Source organism: Leguminivora glycinivorella, chromosome Z (genome assembly GCF_023078275.1).
Source record: "Leguminivora glycinivorella isolate SPB_JAAS2020 chromosome Z, LegGlyc_1.1, whole genome shotgun sequence".
NCBI classification, from domain to species: domain Eukaryota; kingdom Metazoa; phylum Arthropoda; class Insecta; order Lepidoptera; family Tortricidae; genus Leguminivora; species Leguminivora glycinivorella.
Genome location: NC_062998.1, coordinates 9,041,618 through 9,066,416, shown reverse-complemented (window position 1 = coordinate 9,066,416; position 24,799 = coordinate 9,041,618). Strand labels below are relative to the sequence as shown.

The window sequence follows — 24,799 nt, the reverse complement described above, 5'->3', positions numbered from 1 at the left end:
AAAAGAGACACGGCGATGTTTATAGTTACTCGCCCAGCGGTGAGCTATCAATATCGCCGTGTCTCTTTTATTTGCACAGGGGTGCTTATCTTTTGTTTGTTTTTATAGCCGACAGCTCATAGCTTACAAGCTTGCGGTGGGACCAGTGCCTTACACTAGTGCTTCGGTAATAATATTAAACCTTATAAATTGTCTATGTTTAGGTAGTGATATAGCTCACCATTAAAAAAATCAAAAGAGGGTGCAGCAGGCGCCTAGTTTTGGTTTTGGAGATCGCGAAGTAGGGTTATCAAAGCGTTCGTTAAATGTTATTGCATGGGAAATTCCATAGTCGTCTGCTGTGTGACGATGATGTGTCTGTCAAAGCTGGTTGATGCAACTGGCCCTTATTCTTCTTCGGTATTTGCTGCGTACAACCCTCGCCGAGGCCTCGCCGCTCCACCTTTGTCTATGGTAGTGTATAGCATAACCAGTATAACTAACCAATGACAGTGCCGACGCTGGTGTGGTCCACGCAGCCCCACTTGTAGCGCGGCTGCGTGACCGCCGAGCGGACCCGCACGCGGTCGCCGGACGTAAAGGGCGCGCCACCAGAGACCACTTCGGCGTTCACTGCGCGTACGCCGGCGACGCGGCCTAGGCCTCGCCATTCCACCTTTTAGACATAGAATATTAAATTTAAAGTCTGTCAGTCCAATTTTGCCACTATAAAAAAACGGTAGAAAGAAAAATGTAGGCACGGATTTCATTAGAGGGATGAATGTCGCCGCGAGGAATGGTTTAGAGACCACATCACATCCTCCTTATCCCGACATTTGCCACGGCTCATGGGAGCCTGGGGTCCGCTTTGACAACTAATCCCAAGATTTGGCGTAGGCACTAGTTTTTACGAAAGCGACTGCCGTCTGACCTTAAAACCCGAAGGGTAAACTAGACCTTATTGGAATTAGTCCGGTTTCCTCACGATGTGTTTCTTCACCGAAAAGCGACTGGCAAATATCAAATGACATTGAGCACATAAATTCCGAAAAACTCATTGGTGCGAGCCGGGGTTCGAACCCGCGACCTCCGGAACCAAAGTCGCATGTACTTTACCAGCGCTTCTGAATGAATTAGAGACTACATTGCATAATATTGCGTAATACAAAAGCTCTATCTTAATTTTCTCATGCGATGTTATAACTTTATTGAGAATAATGTTGATACTTACGTGCAAGAAAACGTTTTGCTTTATATCGCGTTCAACCTTTTGGACTTGTCCGACGTCCCCCAGTTGTACCTGGAATATGTTAAAAACATTATATTTACTCACATTATCAATTTATTCGCTATGCGACAAGAACTGGGGACAACCAAAATGCCAAAACTTGTAGAACAAAACGGTAATCCTTTATAAGTTTTATAACACTCTTCCAGGTGAGTATGACAGAGAGACATTAGCATATTAGCTAGACCCCTTGGGCTTATAGACAAGTGGCCAGTTAGTGACTCTCGCAACGCAACGCAACTAGCTTCATCGTACTAATACAGGAGCGAGATAGAAATAAAATACGCTACGGAGAGTTATCAATAGAGAGCGGATTTCATGTAGCGATTTAAATATTAATATGGATATGATTAGTGCATTTTTTTAATTACATGACATGTGGATTATAATAAGGTCTTACAATCTATCGCATCTACATCGCACACCGCAAACTTCGTAGATTAAATTAATGTTATTTTTTGTAAGTGTAATTTTTATTTTCTTTAAATGTAGTTATTTTTGTAAATAACTACATTAATAAGGAAAAGTATTTTATTCTAAATAAAGGAGTTTGTATACAGGAAGCGAATTATTTTCATTTTTCTATTCTTTGAGTCGTAATATAGAAGTTTTTACAAGAACTTATATAAATAAATTATCAAAAATTAACAAACATTTTTTTATTAATTAATTTTATTATCATTACTATTTTTGCTTAATATTCACAAAATCATCCAAAAAGGCTTTTACTTTTATAATTTTTTTGTGTGTAGAAAAAATAATAAATTATGCGAGTCATATCCATATTAATATTTTAATCGCTACATGTAATCCGCTCTCTAGTTATCAATGGCCACTTGTCTACAAGCCTTGGTTAGAGTACACCAGAAAGTCTTACCGCTTCAAACGCCTTGCAACACCGCACAGTCATGCCCGCGGTGATGACGTCAGACAGATACTGCGCGTATTCATCTTCTGAGGCGAAACAACTGCGCCACCGGTAAGGAGTCGGTTTCTTCTCCGCTTTGGAGGAATTCGGTTTGGGTTCGAATACTGACTCTTCGATACCGTGCTGGGACAGTTCTAGGAGGTACGCGACTAGAGTTTCGACTGATGGCACGGTGTTGCCTCCTGAAATTGGTTAAATAATAATTTAAAATAATTATAAACGTAATTACGACGACGTAGGTTCTGATTCATATTATTAAAGGGTAGATTTGAAGCGCAGATCACCATGAATGATACGATCTTTATATAAAATAATGCGGCGATGAGATGCTGTCATCTATGATTAAGATTTGATTCTGGTTGACGCATTAAGCTACTTATTAGCATATATCATCATATTTTACTGTAATACTGTTGTGCTAATAATTTGATGCAAATTGACTGGTGATGAAAGTCATAAGATTTTCTTCATTAAAAACACCATAATATTCGACAGGTTTAGATATTAAAATATAGTGGAATCTCACCTAGAACTTGTATGGCCGAGTAAACAGCATTTCTCGAAAACCCCATCTCAACGACTTGTTTCACTTGCGGCGAGTTGCTCCACATGGTGTTCAGGTCTTTGCGAGCTGAAACATATAACTAGATCAATATAAAAGCATATAGTAAAGGAGTGGAGTCTACATTTCCGAGCTCATATAACCCTCCAAATCAAGGGAGAATAGGCACCTTCTGGGCAAGCTCGCTCTATCGTAGGCCACGTGAGTAGTTCGATCTACTCCCTGAACGCGTTTGTTCCGCGTGAAAACTTTCCAATCGCATTTTCCCTACTTTGTATATCAATATAACCTAACCTAACCACAAAATTAAAATTTTTAAAAAACCCCCGACCGCGACCTAGTGGACCGATTTTCATGAAACATAAGTAACTTATTATAAAAATGAATGCATTGCCCAACAAATGACTTCTGTACTTTACGGACACGAAACTTCTTTATGGCAAGCTTATTTTTGTTTCTAGTGTTATAATTATGGATATCAGAATTCTTAGTGAAACAGTCTAAATTCTTAACAACATAAATTATACTATCATAAATGTATTGGGAAGCTACAGTTAAGATATTAATTTCTTTGAAGAGTTCTCTTACTGATTCACGTGTTCCTAAGTTGTAAATAGAACGAATGGCTCTCTTTTGTAATACAAAGATAGTCTGTATGTCAGCTGCTTTGCCCCAAACCAGAATACCGTATGACATTACACTGTGAAAATAACTATGATACACTAGGCGAGCTCTGATTTAAACTTTCACGATTATTACACATCATTATTTTTAAAATCGGGACTTAATCGCGTATAACTACATATTAAACTGACCTCCAACGTTTCAAGGACGGCGTTGTCCCCGTGGTCTCGGAGAAGACTGGCTTGAAATGACATCAACATCTTCTGACAGCCGCGCGAGTTTTTCGAACTACCCGCACTTGGTTTTGATTATCAACTTGAACTGTTTGCGCACTAGGGATGTTACTCTGTCGACATACAACACTGACGATATTTGATTTAACGACTGTCGATATTACTCGCGCGGCTGTCAGAAGGTGTTGATGTCATTTCAAGCCAGTCTTCTCCGAGACCACGGGGACAACGCCGTCCTTGAAACGTTGGAGGTCAGTTTAATATAATAATTTTACCTTCCAATAAAATTGTTATTATTTTGCCTGGTATATCCGAGGTCTTTATAGAGAGAGTACGTCGTAGACGTCGCATCGGACCGGTAGATGGCGCCATCGTTCGTTGTAAGTCGCTCCGGCGTCACACCGCCGCGATGTTGGTAGTCCCGTTTTTCCCCACCTGCAACACAAGGCCCCCCGCGCCCCGACCCGCCACCAGCCACCCTCATTGTTGAGGAGAAGTGCCGACGGTATATTAAGCCTACCAGGAAGGCATCACTCAGACCTCGGATATACCAGGCAAAATAATAACAATTTTATTGGAAGGTAAAATTATTATATTATTTGTGCCGTTTGTATATCCGAGGTCTTTATAGAGACCTGTTTATTATCTCCTGGTGGCGAGTCAGCTGGCGCGCAAGCCTTTGGTAGCCCTATTGGCATAGCATAGAAGAATAAGTGAATCAGTTGTTGAACCGATTTGACAGATTTATCAGTCGAAATAGCCTTCGATCCGCGAATATCTCGGTGCCAGAAACGCCTAAAGAGATTTTCGTGATGACGTTTAGCTTTAGTCAGCGAATAGTTAGAGAAATGACATTATTATACATCGCAGATCAAAACCAAAAGAGATGTAGGCGAGGCTGACTTGAACAAGATACAAAAACCTTAGATACACTATTATTATTAACAGACACGTTATTTTATCAGGTTATAAACCCAATTTCAGACACAAAGTGTGGAAATTAACTGTAAAAGTAGTGTAACTATCTGTACTGTAGCAGGGTAACGTAATTGATACTGCTTTTGTCAACCCTTCGTAAAAATTATCTAAATCAATATTAGCTTTGATATGACTATTTAAAGTCCAACGTCATACGTCCATATCAAACACAGAAAAAGGTCATCACTCACGCGCCCAAGGGCTATTTGTTACAATACTGGTATTTTCGATCAGACTATTTCGCGTCAAGCGAGCGCGGTTGCAAGCGAGACTCCTGAACTCTGAACTCTTTTTAGTGAGGGCATTTGAGGATACCGATCGCTCGGTAAAACTAGCCTAGATGATGAGATGATGATGTACGAGCGCTGTCGATTGCTACTACACTGGACGGAGGTATCAGTCGATTTCTTCAAGTCAGTCATTGACTCTTAGGGTAATCCATTACCTAATCCAAAACCCGATGCGACGGATTTCTACTTCGTGCAATGAAGGTCGACAGAGTAGACTGAGAGGTGGAGACGTCCGTGTCGCATCGCTGGTGGTTGCTGAACACGTCGTGGTAGCAGGTCAAGGGGTGAATTAAAACACCGCCACACATGCGCGCTTTAAGAGCGTAGGCGGAGCGCAATAATGGCGGTGCACCGCACAAACGCTGGCGTTGCGCCCAGTGGGTGCTAGCGGGAACTAACGAGCGCTGATTGCGAGCGCAACGCGCGCGGGACGCGAGCGGAATGCACGCGCATTCAGCGCGCTGATAGCGTAGCGTTAGCGCTATGTGTGGCGGAGGCTTAATATGTACCGTTGTACGGCGTAATGCAGGGCTCTCGCAGACGAAGAGGTACGATGACGGGCGAAGCAGAAGGCGAGGTCACCGAAGGTCACTTACTTGGCTCCCAGGGGGTGCATACTGACCTCGTACGACAGTCTGTTGGAGTCAGCAGTTACTGTCGTAGTTACTCGTAACAGAAGAGATGTAGTCCTGCCATCGTACAGCATAACATAACATACAACCGAACTGTGCATAGCATATAGTGCTATGCGAACCTTAATCCGGCTGCATGTCACTTCAGTCGCCGGCGCCACCGCCTGTTGAAGATTATTTTCCATCGGAAGAGCTTTACTTCGTACAATGTTCCGATTATTGAAGGTCTTATCGGGCTGCAGATGCAAGCAAAACAGGGGCGATTGGCCTACAGCTATCGGCAGCTGTACGAGGTAATGCTGGAAACTGCAGCGGTGCAACCTTCCTCTGTAGACTACGAAAGTTGTGAAATTGTCCGGTTGAAAAACAATCAGGTTCTACGATCGAATCAAGCACTATATAAATTCAGTATAGTCGAGCCAGATGACAACTACTGGAGGCCTCCTGAGTTCCTGGCCCCTTTCGCTTTGAGCTGGAATCTCAAGTTCACTAAGGCGAAGCGGGTTTATTTTTCCCAATTTGTTTATTAGAGGCTCGGCGAATAAGTTAATCTCTCGAATGGACAGTGGGCGCCACAAGCCTCCGGGAAATCGTCGTGTACTTGGAACCCCCGCGGCCAGATTACCGATCGGTTCTGGTGTCCACCCGGTAAACAGACGCACGCTCAGGATGCAGGACGCTGGCTCGAATTCAGATCTGGACATTCTGAAAGATTTTTTTTTTTTTTTAATTCCGCAAACCTTTACGATGTCTTTGACCTAAACAATGAGCGATGTACAGGAATCACAGGGTCGTCTCGCGAGGCGCCTCTCCGATTAGATAGCTCGCGAACATCGTCAGGACACCCTCGCAGCAGTGCGGCTCCTCGTCCGGTTATTGACGTCTTACCTCGTTCAACTATGGGTGTCCAAACCACGTTAGGACGTAGCATCTTTAGAATTTATCTGTTCTCACTTCGGCGACGGAGGAGTCCTTGGTCAAAATAGAGTGTAAATACTGTCGTACTTCACGGGAACTGGAAAGAGAAGAGTGGATACCATAGTTCACATTGGAGGGTAGTATCAGCCTGGTCAGCAACAGAGTCTGCAACGATACCGTAGCAGACGGAGCCTGGATAGTCGTGGTCGTGGCACCATTGTAGGGGAAGACAGTGTTCGCGGTGAGCGTGACATCTTAGGCGCGACGGGCGTTATCAGCGTGGCGGCTAGCAGCACCAAGGGCCCACATCAGCAATCTTACCAGCTTGTCACTGCAGCAGACGCTGTTATGTTCGGCGGTGAGATTGAGACGGCCGTCGTCAGCTCGAAAGGCGTCTCGATGCCCTGTCGCGTCACGCAGTATCGTGCTCGGTGGCCTTCTCGAGGTCGCCGCCGTCAGCGCGGGAGGCACCGGCGCCAGCGTGGCAGTCAGCTACATCGGTGAACAGCATCAACAGAGTTCGCGGCGTCGTCACGGCAAACGCGGCAGGAAAATTAGCGACGCCTTCGCGGCAGCCGCAGTATTGCGCTCGGTGGCGCGATGAAGGTCGCCGCGTCTGCAATCTTACCTCGTGCGATCGAGGCGACATCAAGGCGCCAGCATCAGCGTGTCGTCCGACGACACCGGTGGAAAACTTCAAGTAGCTTGCGGCGTTGTCACGGCAGACGCAGCAGAAGGATTGCGACGCTTGTGCAGCGGTTAACAGTATTACGCTCCGCATCACCACTGAAGCGCCAGCATAAGCGTGGCGCCCAGCAATACTGGTGGACAGCTTCAGCAGCATCGCGGCGTTGTCACGGCAGATGAGCTCGCTGCATCACCATCGAGGCGCCAGCATAAGCGTGGCGGCCAGCGATACTGGTGGACAGCTACAGCAGGTGGACAGTCAGCAGGATCGCGGCGTTGTCACGGCAGACGAACGCTCTGCATCACCATCGAGGCGCCAGCATAAGCGTGGCGGCCAGCGATATTGGTGGACAGCTTCAGCAGGCTCGCGGCGTTGTCAAGGCAGACGCACGCTCTGCATCACCATCGAGGCGCCAGCATAAGCGTGGCGGCCAGCGATACTGGTGGACAGCTTCAGCAGGATCGCGGCGTTGTCACGGCAGACGAACGCTCTGCATCACCATCGAGGCGCCAGCATAAGCGTGGCGGCCAGCGATACTGGTGGACAGCTTCAGCAGGCTCGCGGCGTTGTGGCGGGGGCAGAAGGTGGCCGCGCTGGTAGCCTGCGTATTGACGACTGATCACTAACGGCACGGCGCTCGCGTCGGGGCAGCAGCAGACATACTTACAGCGTCGCACGCGACGCCTATGCGGCGGCCACAACGTTGTTCGGCGGCACCGCAGAGATGGCCATCGTTAACGAGGAGGCAACTTCTACGCAACCTCGGCGGCGCCGACGCGGCGGACAACACTGCCGCGGTCAGCGGCGCTATCGCAGCGCTACAGTAAGTTTCGGCGCCGACACGTGGCTTGGGGCCTCCGCACCGAATCGGAAACCGAACATGTTCTTTCTAAAATAATATGAATCTGCTCACCCATTCGTCGGAGAAATTCAAACCTCCTTGGAGCGCGGTATTCCTTCACCGCGCCCTCCGCCGCCGCCGCCGCAGCCCGCAGGTCGCGCAGCACGCGGTCGCGAAGCACGTGGTCCCCGGAGCACGTGGTCCCCGGCGGAGCAACTTACCTACGTTACCGCTTATATTCTCGCGCGAAACTTTTAATACGCGGATAACACTTCCTACTTTAGTCTCGGAAATGCGAATAGTTTAAAAAGAAAACTGATTAACGGTAACGATTTTTGCAGCATGGAACTTTCTTACAAAAAAGTGGGTAGAATCATAAAGCACCGCTCGTTCATTTCTATAGTGAGAACCCCGAAAGACGAATAATGATCGCTAGCGAGGCATAATATATCTCATTATTCAAGACGAACGAGCGTAAATTAAAAGGGAAGAAAGAATTGACGGATGAAATTTAAAAAAATTTAAATATGAGAACCTCCTCCTTTTTTGAAGTCGGTTAAAAAACACGAATAACTCTGGTTTGACCAGAAATAACAAGGAAATAGAAACTAAAAGATTAATTTCGAGACACCATGCTGTAAAAATGTTCGAACGGAATACGCGACAACCGGTCACTTCGGCGTTCGACGAAACAAAAGAGGGTGGCTGGTGGCGGGTCGGGGCGCGGGGGGCCTTGTGTTGCAGGTGGGGAAAAACGGGACTACCAACATCGCGGCGGTGTGACGCCGGAGCGACTTACAACGAACGATGGCGCCATCTACCGGTCCGATGCGACGTCTACGACGTACTCTCTCTATAAAGACCTCGGATATACAAACGGCACAAATAATATGTAGTTATAGAATAGAATAGAATAGAAAACGTTTATTTGGTGAAAATATACAAGTAAAACAACAATAGCCTTAATCTATATACATCTTAAACTAAAGTCACCAAAAAGGATGCCACTCAGCATATGCCAATGGCTAATTGGTATTAGCCACGGCGCTGGTTTTCAGGGCAACCAAGAAAACAGGGTGGGATTTCAATATTTTTAAAATTAACATATGGTGGACGAGGTCGCAATAAATACAATTATACGCGATTAAGTCCCGATTTTAAATAAGAGAACACTCCCGACTAACACAGCTTTCAAATGAAAAAAACTAAATCGAAATCGGTTCATCCGTCGGGAGCTACGATGCCACAGACAGACACACACACAGACAGACAAACAGACAGACAGACAGACACGTCAAACTTATAACACCCCGTCGTTTTTGCGTCGGGGGTTAAAAATAACTTTGAATACACGTGTAAATCCTAGTCTGAATACACGTGTCTCTTGTCTCTTTTTTTCCAAAAAGAAAATTTTCTCACGGTAGTACGGTAGTCATACTAATTCAGTAGGTAGGTTAGGTTTGTTAGGTAGCTTTAAATGCCCGAAGGGCAAACTACCTGAAAATAGGAGCCGTCTGGTTCCTTCGCGAAGAAAATGTTTTTGGAAAAGATACAATTGGAATAAAACACTATTTGAGAAAATAACACCGGTTAACCTTTGCGGTGGGGAAGAATGCAAATGGAAAAAATGCTACGCGAAACGAACGCTTTTGGCAAATTGATGGCTACTCGGCCACAGCTTTCCTCGGCTAGTCCAGACTAGCCATGAGTAATTAAAAATATGCATAGATAAAGTCTAACCCCCTTATAAACGTACTCCAAAGTTATCAAGCCGATAAAGTTCGTTTGTCCCTTTCCGATGTATTGGTGTGATAGAATAGGACAAACGAACTTAATCAGCTTTATAACTTTAGAGTATGTTTATGAATAAGGGGGTAAAGTAGTAGGTACGTACCAAATGGAGTCGCGTCACTAGTACTGGTAGAGGGGCCGTTGGATATTTGCATGAGGGTGCTGCGGTCGATGACGGGGAGCTCAGGTGGTGCTTCGTGATCTTTCTCGTCTCCTGTGCAAATATAAATCATTGGTTAGGTAACATTTTAAATAATTTGGTTCAGGTTAAAATACGTAACAATTTGTAACTGAACAGAAGAAAACTGGGGGTTACCATAACGTGCTAAAGCCGTTCAGTTTAGGTTGAGAGAGAGGGACGGAGCTATGTAACTGCTATAGCTGTGTCCCTTTCTCTCAACCTAAACTGAACGTCTTTAGTACGTCATGGTAACCAGCCTGATCCCGTATTTCTGTTAACGACATGGATGGACTTATAACCCTAACCCTGCGTTACATATAACCACATCTCGGACACTGGCGATCAAATATATGAAAGAGGCGCGTTCCTAGCACACAGTCTAAGCTCGTGTAGGTGAACGCGTACTATGCTTGTATGAGTGAAATATGACAGGTCAATTGTTCGCGTTCTTGACAGACGGTAACTGTGAGGTAACCGAGAGGGGGTGGGCGGCACTTTCAGCGGGAGTGGCCATACTGTACGATAGTACTCTTTATTATACTGTGATATAACCCTACTAAGAAATTCAGCACTTTTTATTTACTAGCCGTGTCCCACTGCTGGGCAAAGGCCTCTCCCCTTGACCTCCATGACTCCCGATTTAGTAGGCACTATACTACACTTCCGGCCAATTAGTGAGGAAGGTGTCTAGGTCGTTAATTGATAGTTAAATCCAGGTAATCTTAATCTATTCGTTATACAAATAAGTTTTTTGCAAAAATTTCATTTTTGGCACAAGTTTTTATCGCTGACTGTACCTTTCTTGCAACAGTCATCTACTGCTCTCCGAGACGTTTTTCAAAACCCCTTACTCGATGGGGATACGACGTTTCATAACAGACTTCCTATGACCATCTTTCAGTTCCATGATACCATAATTTAGTATTGTTACGTGATTTACATATGTGTGCAAAATTCAGCTCAATCGGAAACCGGTAAGTGGGTAAAATTTAGCTTCTTCTACGTTTTGTCCCAAACTACCATACTAACAAGGCAAGTTGAATAAAAGCTTGTAAATATCCGAGCTTAATGATCGATGGTAGTGACACAGTTACAGCACAGTATAATAAAGGGTACTATCGTACAGTATGGCCACTCCCGCTCCCTCGCTGACAGTGCCGCCCACCCCCTCTCGGTTACCTCACAGTTACCGCCAGTCAAAAACACGAACAGTCGACCTGTCATATTTCACTCATACAAGCATAGTACGCGTTCACCTACACGGGCTAAGACTGTGTGCTAGGATTGCGCCTCTTTCAATATATTTGACCGCTAGTGTTCGAGGTGCAGTAACTGGTGGTCAATAGGCTAGTTTCCTATACTTAAAATAAAATATTTTATGCAGTGTACGAAATAAAGCACCACATAATTAGAAGAAGATTATGGACAGTACTTATTTTTAAACATAATTTCTATTTAATAAGTCAAAGAGAAAGATATAAAATAAATGAACTGACCGTGACGTCACTCCTCAGTATTTCATAGTAATTCCATATTAGCAAATCGTTTTGACAGTTCTTAAAGAGAAGCTGATTTGACTAGTAGGACACTAGCCTATTGTTCTCTTACCGTTGACGTGCACGTGAGCGGCTAGCTGCTGCACTATAGTGAGCGCGGCGGAGGCGAGCTCGCGCGGTGTGTACGACGCGGCCAAGGGGCTCGGTCGCATCGCCAAGGCGAGAAGGCGCCGGAATAACGTGCCCTCGGTGCCGGTGACGGTGTCTGATGAACCTGCTGGAAATTTGACAAATGTTAGTTAATCACTAAAGATCGTTATCAAGGTGCACTTTTCGTGGCAAAAAAACAAATATGTACGACCATTTAAATATTGACTTTGTTTGACTACAAAATAAATATTTACCTTCTTAGGATTACACCTCTACGGTACAAAGCCTTTTCCGACCAACTATATATTTTTAAAACAATATACGTCAAATGCCTGTGTGCTGATGGGTTAAGAATTTCACCACCCCCTTTCTTCCCGTGGGTGTCGTAGAAGGCGACTGTGGGATATGGGTTAAATTGTGGCGTAGGCGAGAGGCTGGCAACTTGTCACTGCAATATCACAGTATCGTTTTCTTTCAACCCCTTATTTGCCAAGAGTGGCACTGAAGCTTTAGTAGTTTCATGTGCTCTGCCTACTCCTTTATGGGATACAGGCGTGATTGTATGTATGTATGTATGTTAGTTAATAACAAAGAGGATTGAGTATGATCTTAGAGCCACTTGCACCAACGAAAATGGAAGTTTAACCCGAGGGTTAACCCACCATTTTATACGGAATTTGACAGATGACAGCCCACTAACCCTGAGTTGAGTGGTTGGTGCAAGTGGGCCTTAGAGAGTTACTGTCAAAGTAAAATGTAATCACAGTCCACAGACTGCCATCTCTCGACACAAGCTTAAAAGTTTTGAACCTCAGTTTTGACAATTTGGCTCATATTCGTAGCTTGATATGTGTTAATATGTCAAATAGTAATATTAGCGCCATTTAGCCGAGCGTTCCCCAAAGGTGTAACGCCATCGAGGCCACCGTACCTTTTTCTCTATGGCTTTGAGGTAAGTTTTTTTCTTAGACTTTTTCTTACGGAGTTACTTTATCCGGATTTGTCAAATTCAAAATAACGGTACCAGAGTTACATATGTCTTTAAAATGTATTTAATATTTATGACATGTTGTAAATGCCCTCCAGAGACTATAGTTTTAGTCCTAAAGGACATCTTTTTTTAAATATTTTGATGGACATGCTTAGACAAATTCTGTCAGTTTTTTACCCAGCGTTGGCTTTAGCTTTATTATTTCCAGTACATCATAATCGTTCAGTTTTTGTTGTAGATTTTTTATCGAAAAGGTTCTAAATGCAGTCGGAAATAATAAAGTGGATTTGGAGCTCATTCATAGGAATCGAGATAAGGATGCCTGATTTAAATGCAAGTTTGTCAACAGGAGTTTTTGACAATTTGTCGAATTATTTTCGATCACTTTAATTTTATCTTCTAGTTATTGAGAATTGCTTTTAAACATGATTCTAACATAATAATTTTGGAATCTGGCAATTTGAATGGTGTAATGTATATATAAAGTAAGCTAGAAATTATACAAGAAAAAGCGTTGGCAAATCCGTTACGAATCAGGCCTTATATGTCTTTAGTTAATAATGACAATGAGAGACTATAAAAAACATCATGGACATGCATAAAACTGTCAGTGGCTCTAGCAGTCGAAATAATAGATAGCTCATTCCGAATGATGCTGATTGCTTGTGGAACTCTTTCGTCTTCATTAGCCGGGTCCACACAGAGCGTTGCGTCCACATTGGCTGAGGTAGGTGGCTCGGCCGAACAAAACGCGAGAATGCCATGCCTCGCGCGGCGTGCCTCGCTCTATGTGGACCGGGAAATTGTCATATTTGTTGATACATGTAGTTTTTGGTAAAGCATACGCACAAACTTCATAGCGCTGAATCTTCTACTTTTACAGTTTCTTTGACATAAGGTACAGCGGGGCAAATCTCGTCTGGGGGGCAAATGTAACTGGTCAATTTTTTCCATGTTTTACAATGTTTGCATTATTAAATAGAGTGTCCACCGGTTATATATGGTAGGCGTGTTCAGTGGACATGTATCCACTGAATACGCCTCAACCAGAACTCAACATCATAGTGTAATAATGGAAAAAATGGATTAGTTACAATTGTCCCCCAGTCGAGATTTGCCCCGCTGTACCTTATAGAAACACTGGGTAAGAGACTCACCGGTGTCCGGCGGTTGTAAGAGCACCTTCCGCAGCCGCGTGCGGGTAGTGAGAAGCCCGCGGACCGCACATAGTGTTAGCAGCTCTATTTGCTGCTTTCTTAGGCCGTAGACGTCAAGCTCAGCTGAAAAGTTGCAGTATACGGATTAGAATAAACATTTTTTTTACAAACAACTTTGAAGATAACTAATACGAATTTGAGTGTGAGGATGAATGTTTTAATCTTAGACTATATTTATCTAGTAATCCTTTCCGTAAATTAGCTTTTTGTCAAAAACCATGCAAAAAAACGTATGTAGACATTTGACAGTGTAATATTTTGTTTGTACGTCAGTCATATTATATGCATCTGTTACTTCACCTAGAATATCTAGATGCAAAATCCAACAGACATCTCTGTTGGCAAATATAGTATTCTTATTTTTTTTGCGATTTATACAGCGGCCGTTTCTTTATAGACCTTGTGATATATTGAATGACGTTCCTTGTAGTGGTGCCAAAATATCAATAATTTTACTTTTATGGGACTGTGATTGTACTGTACAAACAACTAAGTCGACGGGCGTAGCACACTAGTTGGATACACTTTATCGTATCGGCGCGTCCCTATCGCACTTATAAATAGTGTGATAAGGACGGCCTATTAATAAAATAAAATATTTTACTGAGCAAAGGTACAGCCAGAAGTGTAGGTCCCTGACTTCTGAGCTAGGTAAAACCTGTGTTACAGAAGTCAGTGTCCTCTCCCAGATTTAGTTCTGATATAAATCTAATCTTACACTAATTTTGCTTAACAGCTAACATTATATTATATCGTTTATCGCATGATACAATATAATACAAATACTCTTTATTGCACACCTCAATACACGAAACAATATAGCAACTATAAACAACAACTTAAGAGGTAAAACAAGAGGCGGTCTTATCGCTAAAGAGCGATCTCTTCCAGACAACCTAGGTAGTGGGTTTAAAATGTGTTATCAATATTGTTTTTCGTTGTTATTAATAACATACCAGGTAAATGATGTGGGTGCATAGGCGTGGCCTGCGGTCCAGCGCCGAGTAAAGCGGCGCATACACGTAGACCGCTTTCTCCACCGCCCAGAGGCGTTATTAGCCGCTCGCTCTCTATGCTTTGGATGCCGCTTAGCTCCATCTGTTGAAGAAATTTATTATTAAATCAAATTTCATTGCGGCTTTAGTTTTTTAGGAGAAGTACATTTACATTAATCAAACGCTTTTTATTTTAAAAAAGGGGTATCGACATGTTTTCTATCGCTGGCGGGCTGAGCATTCTGAAAAGGCCTATAATATGTAGACAGCGAATCCCGCTTTTTTAACTACCTATACCGCTACGTAATGTCTTCGGTTAGTCCACCAATTTACCTCATATGTTTTTAGCTATATGTGGCGGTATCTTGTAAATATATTATCGTGTGAAACAATAACGAGCTGAGCAGCCGCGGCTACGTCTTGCCTTAATCTAGTCGTCTTTCTGAATGCAGCAGTAGTAGCATAGTTACTCTAGTAAAGGTATTATCTTCAAACACTAGAGCGACTTTAGGCGGCGATATTTGGAGACATACAGTTAGCTAGTCTAATCCAATGTTATATCTGTCTAGACGAACAATACTCACTCTAGTGAAGGTGTTATCTTCAGAAACTAAAGTGACTTTAGCTCTTGGCGATATTTGCATGACGATGGCGTTACGGGACGGAGCGCCCGCCGCCACGCGCTGTCCTAATCTGATGCGCCATTCGACGCCTCCCGCTACTCCTAACACGCCAGCTGTAAGCAAGAATGTAAGTCAATTCAAATTGGCATAAAGAAACTCTTAAATATCATTATTTTTAAAATCGGGACTTAATCGCGTATAACTACATATTAAACTGACATCCAGTGGAGTGGAGGTCAGTTTAATATGTAGTTATACGCGATTAAGTCCCGATTTTAAAAATAATGATGTGTAATAATCGTGAAAGTTTAACTCTTAAATAGTTATTTCCATTCAATTCTATTTTTATTTACAGAAAAGGGTTTGTAACAGGCCTTACAAATGGTCTAATAATTGTTCTACCGTGATCCGCTATCTTAAGACAGAGTGCAAATGTTGTATTTAGGTACTTAATCGTAGATATGTGTCTTTATTATGAAGAAAATAGTTCTAATGAAATTCCGCAACATGGCGCGCAGTCATATATATATCTGGTCAACTTTAATGACTGTTTTGATTTGATGGTACATACCAGTGTTTTAGCTACTTACTTAGTAATAATTGCTAGTACAATATATTAAATGATAATTGGCAATATCAACTGTACCATACCTATAAGACATGTTTCAAGACTCGGGGGTATAGGTTTCGTTGTGCGTTTCAGTTCTTGGTTAGTATGAGGCCACCAGTGCCAGTCACTTGTCACCTGCAAGAAGAAATTATATGTTGTTAATATTATACACATAAGATTGTATACCCAACAATAAACAGATCACTTTTCGTCGCTAAAATGTCGCATATAAAGGGTACCACGGTAGTCAGTTTTATTTTTTGACATAGGCACTTCGTTTTGGTTGGTATTAGAAATAAGGAATGTAGTAAAAATAAGGAGTTTGTTACATATTAGGCGAGACTTATAATACAAAAGGTTTTAGTAATAAATGCAGATTCCTTTTACCTTATTTCAAATGCCTAAAAAGGAAGTAGTAGCCTCAAGTGGATTTCTAGTCAGTCTAGGGCGCTAAATCGTGTGTTTTCTGTTTAGTAGCTTGTAATCTATCTAGTCAGAATAAAGTTACTCTGTTTTAGATATTTTGAAGATAGGTTGACTTCATTGATCAGCTCGAAATTTAAAGAAACGTATTATAGTCATTAATTTCATGGAGAGAGATTAAGAAAGGTTTTTGACGGTGAAACAAGTATTTCAATAATAAATTAATTCTGTTTGTTTAACGGAGACGCTACTTATATTAAATTGCAATAAAATAGCTGATTTGATATTTCTTTTCTTTCTTAAAAAACTATTAAAGGTACCTTATTTACAGAAATAACCTTATATTCATGTCGAATTCAAATTGTAGCAACGTTATCAATTAAACTCAAAAATAACAGAAATTGACATTAACGCCATCTATAAAATAAATTACAAACTAAACAAAATTGATAACAACGCCATCTATTGAATATCACCCTTAATACCTACTAGCGTCATCTATACAATTTCATTGAAACTAGTTATCAGCGCCATCTATTGAACATCACCCTTAATACCTACTAGCGTCATCTATACAATTTCATTGAAACTAGTTATCAGCGCCATCTATGATAAAACGCAAGCACCACGTTCAAAACGACATCTACCGGTAGTCAATAGAACTATTATGTATATGATCGCCATCTATCGAGCCAACAAGGAACTAGGAAGATGAGCGCCATCTATCTTTGCTTTGTGAACTACTAATAAATTGATATTTACGCCATCTGGCGTATACCGAATGAACTTTAAGGAACAAGATATCTATTGATTATAGGATAATCTACATCTACGCATACGCCATCTGTTGACTATGATGAATACTAACGTGTTTGATGCCATCTATCGGTTCTAACTGAACTAATAATAAATTGATTTAAGCGGCATCTGTCAGACGTGTCTAGAACTAACGAGGTAAGGCAGGGGGTAATTTATATACATAGAGCACGACATCTAACGAGTAATGGCAAAACTTCAACGCAGCTATTGAATATCGTAGTGTTGACGCGTACAACGCCATCTATCGCGTACGTAAAAAATATAATTCAACAACAACGCCATCTATCGGATCAGGCGAAATACATTAGTTGTAAAACAATGTAATTTTATCGCCATCTATCGGAGCTGGCGGAACTAACATAAATTAGTTTTAGAGTCATCTACCGGTTTGATTTGAATTAAAAAGTATTTTTAAAGCCATCTATCGGATAGACCTGAACTAACAAATATTAATTTTAGCGCCATCTACCGGGTCGAGGAGATATCATAGAAATTCATTTCTGCGCCATCTAACGGTTAATAATTGTGCTTTACCTATGCCATCTATCCAGGAACTACTAAACAGAAAAGCAAGAGCAAGTACTAAAACATTCGCTATGCGTTACCAATAGACTGTAAATGCGCTCCGCCTATTGCATAATGTGGGAACTATCTCCTCAAAGTACAACGTTTAGCGACATCTAGTGAGACTCGAAATCAACAGGAGATAAGGCGTCATCTGACATTTCACTGTGTAACTACCTAGTTTAGTACTTACCGAAATATGTACTGTACAGTGTACAGTCGGCAGCTGCAGAGAAATTGATCCCCTAAATTTTTATGCAAAGGTGCTATGCTAATAGTATTGCTAACCGTACATCTAAATATTGTCGTCTTGTTTTGCGCAGCTATTTTCGACTAAGAGGAGGCCGTTGGTAGCCGTAAATTATCGCTTAAGCAAAATATAATTATATAGGTATGGTTCGTAAAAAAAGCTAGGCCCTTAGGGTGTGGTTTTAAAAATCTGGAGCACGGCAATAAGCAACTTAATAGGGTGCCTACAAATTACAAAAATCGTTTCATAAAATAACAATATTCGGTATACATAGGTTGCTGCATCAAAAAATAACCTCCTCCGGCACAAGCTATACTTGGAGTATTCAGAATAGGTCTAGGAATTAGGAATAGTGCCTAAAATAATCACAAATTCCTACATTATTAGGTATAAAAAAGGTTCTAACCCTGAAGGAGATTTACCTCCAGCCTCCTCTTAGTCTATTTAGAATAACTATTTTAAAAATCAGAGCAGCGTAGCGTTAGTTCAAGTATTCGCATAAGGAATTAAGATGTTTTGCTAACTTTACAAACAGTTTTCCTCTTCTTCATATTTCTTTTGCTTGAGCATCAAATATTGCATGATAATCAGTGATCGGCGATTCGATTGCCACTATAGGTGAACATAATTATTTTATTACCTTTCATCTGTAGCTCAAATTAGTGCTATTTCAAAATTGATTTTAAAGTTGAATATTAAGTTTAGATTTGCTGAACGCCAGATTTGGGTTATAGTGTCTTCAAAAGTTAAAAATTTTGTTGATGTTACAATTACAATACTTCTTAAAAAGGGTTTTTGTAAATAATTCATTTGTGGGTTCACTAGCATATCCTCACATTCCTACCAGAGCAATGCTGTGGAGCAATCATCGCTGATCACTGACTAAAATGTGATAAAACAACACAAGGACATCGCCTATCCCTAAACATTACATTACCAAACTGAAGTTCTTTTTTTAGGGGTTTCAGTTTCATTTACAGACAGCCCTTGCTAAGGTCGCAAGCTTGAACATAAAGACGGGAGAACCATGTCTGTCATTTTGCATACAAAATAACAACCCATTTTTGCGGGAAGGACCCGAATGTGTAGCTATGATACGTACGGCGTCAATATATACAATAAACTTGTCTATGCGATATATAGTTATTTGACCATTGACGTCTCCCGTCTGAATGCTCTAAACCTACTAGAAATTTGTATTGACTGTGGGTTTTTCTGCTTCATTTACAGCTAGACCCTTGCAAGACGTAACCATAAGGGTCTGCCGTACCATCTGGCCGGCGAGTTGTAGTTTGTCAAGCAGGAGCGCGGTGATTGGCCCGTGCCATTGCGGCGTGGCGTGCAGTTGGCGGATCAGTTGGACTAGGGAGGCGCAGGTCGCGCCCGTGTGGCTGGCTGTCGCGGGGGCACGCCAGCGGATGTCTGGAAGAAAAAAAGAAATTGGGGAGTGTATAAGTTGTTTTTTTTTACTAAATTCAAGTTATTGTTAAGTATTTTATTCGACAGGGAAATTGCTTCTACTGGGCAGCATAACAGCTAACCGCAGCTTAATAATACTAAACCCTACTAATTGTTGAATTTCCATTGGCGAGGAAGGTTGCTCGAATGCTAGAGCTCAATGAAGGTACGGTGAGTTCGGATAGACAACGCGCTTGTAACGGAAAACTAATAAAGTTGTAGACGTTCAACAAGTGACTACTCGGGTTCCGTGTATTCTGCTAAGACTCTAGTACAGTCATCTGTTGTACCTATTGAATCTGCCACTGTTGTGACTCGTGACACAGTACCTATCTCCTCATCGCACGTGTAACTCGCGGCCAGTGCCCGCCAGCGATCAGCTGTGCAGTGCCGTGCAGTGTGCCTCTACTCTTAGTGCCCGTGAATTCTGCGTGGACTCTAGTACCTACTACATTTGCCACTGACCACGTTAGACTCATAGTGACAGTTAGACTCAGTACCTATCTCTTCCTCATCGCACGGGTAGCTCGCGGCTAACGTCTGCCGCAGCGCCGGGTCGGCCGGGTGCGTCTCGAGCCACAGGCGGCCAGTGAGCGCGATCAGCTGCGCGCTCACCGTGTGTCTCCACTCTTCAGGCCCCGTGTGTTCGGCTAACACTCGACGGAGCAGCCAAATGCATTGAATCTGAAATGAAATGGTGCTAATGTTATAGGCGATAGATAAGCTAGAATACACAGTCGTATGATGTTGAGGTCGTAATACAGACGAAGTGCTCATCCTGTTACCAGGATACAGGTACAATTCACGATGGCTAGCGCGATTATTTGGCAGCCTTATAGACTTATAAGGAACTCATATTCACTCACATTAACGAGTTTTATATATAAAATCACATTCTTAAATATAGTATGAACGTTGAGTAAGTCTTTACTATAGTAGTGAATGTATTAATTTTATTTACCTGAGAGTAAATGAGATCCTGGTTGATGGGTTTCTCAGTTCCGGAAATGATGCTGTAGCAGAGTTCGAACCAGGAATCCGTACAGAATAATACTCTCATCTCCGGATTGTGCGCGCTCGCTGAAAAAATTTACATAATAAATTAGTATTAATTTGGTTCGTAGCGTGCAATATTTACAGTAAAGTTCGTTAAAAAAAAAGCCAGAAGCCTTTAAAGGCCCTATAAAAATGTTATGGTGGTATTTTATATCAATATTACCTCTCAGTCAACCTAACGCAGTATGATTATACCCTTAGCCTATGTATGTTGTATTGTATATGACACAGTCTCACTCACCTCTCAGTAAAGCTAAAGCAGTATGATTCTGCCCCCCGAACGCGGTTGGCGACGGCGTGTGATGAGCATGAGCGAGCGCTAACAGTCTGCGATGCAGAGCGACCACGTTCCGCCTAGCGACGGCGCTGTGAGCGCTCAGCTATGTATGTTGTATTGTATATGACACAGTCTCACTCACCTCTCAGTAAAGCTAAAGCAGTATGATTCTGCCCCCCGAACGCGGTTGGCGACGGCGTGTGATGAGCATGAGCGAGCGCTAACAGTCTGCGATGCAGAGCGACCACGTTCCGCCTAGCGACGGCGCTGTGAGCGCTCACCTATGTATGTTGTATTGTATATGACACAGCTCACTCACCTCTCAGTAAAGCTAAAGCAGTATGATTCTGCCCCCCGAACGCGGTTGGCGACGGCGTGTGATGAGCATGAGCGAGCGCTAACAGTCTGCGATGCAGAGCGACCACGTTGCGACGGCGTGTGATGAGCATGAGCGAGCGCTAACAGTCTGCGATGCAGAGCGACCACGTTCCGCCTAGCGACGGCGCTGTGAGCGCTCAGCTATGTATGTTGTATTGTATATGACACAGTCTCACTCACCTCTCAGTAAAGCTAAAGCAGTATGATTCTGCCCCCCGAACGCGGTTGGCGACGGCGTGTGATGAGCATGAGCGAGCGCTAACAGTCTGCGATGCAGAGCGACCACGTTCCGCCTAGCGACGGCGCTGTGAGCGCTCAGCTATGTATGTTGTATTGTATATGACACAGTCTCACTCACCTCTCAGTAAAGCTAAAGCAGTATGATTCTGCCCCCCGAACGCGGTTGGCGACGGCGTGTGATGAGCATGAGCGAGCGCTAACAGTCTGCGATGCAGAGCGACCACGTTCCGCCTAGCGACGGCGCTGTGAGCGCTCAGCTATGTATGTTGTATTGTATATGACACAGTCTCACTCACCTCTCAGTAAAGCTAACGCAGTATGATTCTGCCCCCCGAACGCGGTTGGCGACGGCGTGTGATGAGCATGAGCGAGCGCTAACAGTCTGCGATGCAGAGCGACCACGTTCCGCCTAGCGACGGCGCTGTGAGCGCTCAGCTATGTATGTTGTATTGTATATGACACAGTCTCACTCACCTCTCAGTAAAGCTAAAGCAGTATGATTCTGCCCCCCGAACGCGGTTGGCGACGGCGTGTGATGAGCATGAGCGAGCGCTAACAGTCTGCGATGCAGAGCGACCACGTTCCGCCTAGCGACGGCGCTGTGAGCGCTCAGCTATGTATGTTGTATTGTATATGACACAGTCTCACTCACCTCTCAGTAAAGCTAACGCAGTATGATTCTGCCCCCCGAACGCGGTTGGCGACGGCGTGTGATGAGCATGAGCGAGCGCTAACAGTCTGCGATGCAGAGCGACCACGTTCCGCCTAGCGACGGCGCTGTGAGCGCTCAGCTATGTATGTTGTATTGTATATGACACAGTCTCACTCACCTCTCAGTAAAGCTAACGCAGTATGATTCTGCCCCCCGAACGCGGTTGGCGACGGCGTGTGATGAGCATGAGCGAGCGCTAACAGTCTGCGATGCAGAGCGACCACGTTCCGCCTAGCGACGGCGCTGTGAGCGCTCAGCTATGTATGTTGTATTGTATATGACACAGTCTCACTCACCTCTCAGTAAAGCTAACGCAGTATGCTAATTCTCCGCCCCCGAACGCGGTTGGCGACGGCGTGTGATGAGCATGAGCGAGCGCTAACAGTCTGCGATGCAGAGCGACCACGTTTCGCCTAGCGACGGCGCTGTGGGCGCTAAGTTCGCCCGCTGCGGCGCAGAAGAGGCGAACAGCGCCGGCGCAAGCTGTTCGAACTTCGCCCACGGGCCACCAGTCTAGTATGTAATCCGCTACAAAAAAAAAACAATTGAACACAGTCCATACATTAATCGTAATTATAGTTACCGCTGTGATCGTAACTTAAAAAAATAATTACTGTAAATGTTCAGCCAATACGAGTTTCGAATAATTCACGAGTAGTTTCATTAGATGATTTTGATCCTTGATGATGACGACCTTTTTGATTTTTGTCGAGCTCCCAATATTTCGAGGCAGTTACATGCATCATGATCACGGAAAACTGAAGAAGGCCGGCGTTACAGTGAAAATAGGTAAAAAAATAAGTAATCACGCTCTATTTCCCGGTTAATATAAGTCTAATTTAACACTTACAATCCTCATTGACAGTCTCATCATCGGAGGGCGGAGGGGAGGGCGTCCGCGCCAGTTTGAGATCGTATTTCCCCTCTTTTCCCATGCGGTAGGAGTTGGTGCCGCCTGCGTCCCATGCTACGCGCACCCAACCGTCTTCGCCGAGGTCACCTATTACGCGACCTTCAGAACCGGGCACTCCGTCCTGAAATATTTTAAATGTTCTATGTAAATACCCATCACATCATACAAATAAATAAACATAGTAATCCCATTGGTGCCGTGACCAGGATGTTTATTGTTCATTGTCGTGTAAGAAAAAAACTTTAGCATGCTGTGGACGATTCTGACAGATTTTTTGGTTTAAATTTTCAAGCTGATTACAGTATACTGATGCGGTAACAGTCATTCCACTTGGTAGGAGTTCCCAGTGAATAATACCATGAATATCCCACCAAACGGACAGCATAACTTTTTTCGGGTGAGGCTCTGTTTTTGGTGCCTCTATTCCTTTTTCGTTTGGAGCTAGCCACTGACGTTTGCGTGTGTGATTTATATATAAGACCCATTTTTCATCTCCAGTGATAAGATGGTCCAACCAGTTGAATGTGCGGCGAAAAGGCAGAAGTTGTATGCAGATATCGGCACGGCGGTTTAGTTGATCTCTATCAAGTTCGTGCGGTATCCAAACACTGTATTTGTAGTTTTTTCCCAACTCGTGTAAATGTGTTTCTATGGTGACATGAGAGCAGCCTAACTCGGTAGCAAGAGTACGACTCGTTAGCCTCGGATCTCCTTCAATTATAGTTTTGAGTCTATTAGACATCTATCGCACGTAGACACAGTATAATAAAGAGTACTATCGTACAGTATGGCCACTCCCGTTCCCCGCTGAAATTGCCGCCCACCCCCTCTCGGTTACTTTCTGTCAAAAACACGAACAGTCGACCTGTCATATTTCACTCATACAAGCATAGTACGCGTTCGCCTACACGAGCTTATACTGTGTGCTAGGAACGCACCTCTTTCATATATTTGATCGCCAGTGTCCGAGGTGTGACGTAGAGATAATTATAACACTACTAGCTTTTGCCCGCGGCTACGCTCGCGTTAAATTCGAAAATTGCGGAATGCTACATACAAAAATCCACCTATAGGGAAGTGTGAGGTTAGTTAAAAGGAAAAAAAAGTAGCCTATGTCACTGTCAATCCCTTCAACTATCTCCACTTAAAATATCACGTCAATTCGTCGCTCCGTTTTTTATTTTATTTATTTAAAAATACAAATGGCGAACTTTATGCCAGATGGCATTCTCTACCAGTCAACCACGGGCTAAACCAAAAGATCAAGTAGGTGCAGGAAAAAATTGCCATGAAAGACGGACAAACAAACAGACACACATTTTCCCATTTATAATACAGTATGGATTCATCATCATATCACCTCATCATAAATCCCGTGCGTATAGTAAATCTTTTGCAGTGCGAGCGGTTCAACTTTGGAATGAGTTGCTTCCGTCCTTAAGGAAATCGCAGTCCGTTGCCTCGCTCAAGGGGCAGTTAAAAAAGCTGTGGCTATCGGAACATGGATGACTTGTTTGTGACTAGTTATAGATACTATATATAAATATATATTTATTTACTATATATACTGTTATATATTCTTTATATTTGATGTACCTTTTATTCCAATTTTATTTTATTATTTTTTGTTTTAGTCTCTTTTATATTTTTATGGGCTTTCCTATAAACTGTTGTACTAAGTGCTATATTTGTCT

The 24,799-nt window shown here is 43.1% G+C and overlaps 1 protein-coding gene across 1 annotated transcript in view; it reads right to left on the bottom strand.

Annotated features, from left to right (window-relative positions):
- The window catches only part of LOC125241146 (probable E3 ubiquitin-protein ligase HERC2), a 130,440-nt gene that overhangs the window by 51,404 nt on the left and 54,237 nt on the right, over positions 1-24,799 (bottom strand). Inside the window, exons 35-50 of the mRNA XM_048149481.1 lie at positions 23,043-23,226; positions 22,631-22,720; positions 22,311-22,451; positions 20,491-20,609; positions 20,030-20,213; positions 19,342-19,493; positions 16,057-16,150; positions 15,367-15,518; positions 14,744-14,885; positions 13,728-13,850; positions 11,542-11,706; positions 9,856-9,966; positions 2,722-2,826; positions 2,145-2,377; positions 1,211-1,279; positions 484-655 (exon numbers count right to left, since the gene is read on the bottom strand). Coding sequence (XP_048005438.1) covers positions 484-655; positions 1,211-1,279; positions 2,145-2,377; positions 2,722-2,826; positions 9,856-9,966; positions 11,542-11,706; positions 13,728-13,850; positions 14,744-14,885; positions 15,367-15,518; positions 16,057-16,150; positions 19,342-19,493; positions 20,030-20,213; positions 20,491-20,609; positions 22,311-22,451; positions 22,631-22,720; positions 23,043-23,226 — 2,236 coding nt within the window. The remainder of the gene's footprint in view (positions 1-483; positions 656-1,210; positions 1,280-2,144; positions 2,378-2,721; positions 2,827-9,855; positions 9,967-11,541; positions 11,707-13,727; positions 13,851-14,743; positions 14,886-15,366; positions 15,519-16,056; positions 16,151-19,341; positions 19,494-20,029; positions 20,214-20,490; positions 20,610-22,310; positions 22,452-22,630; positions 22,721-23,042; positions 23,227-24,799) is intronic.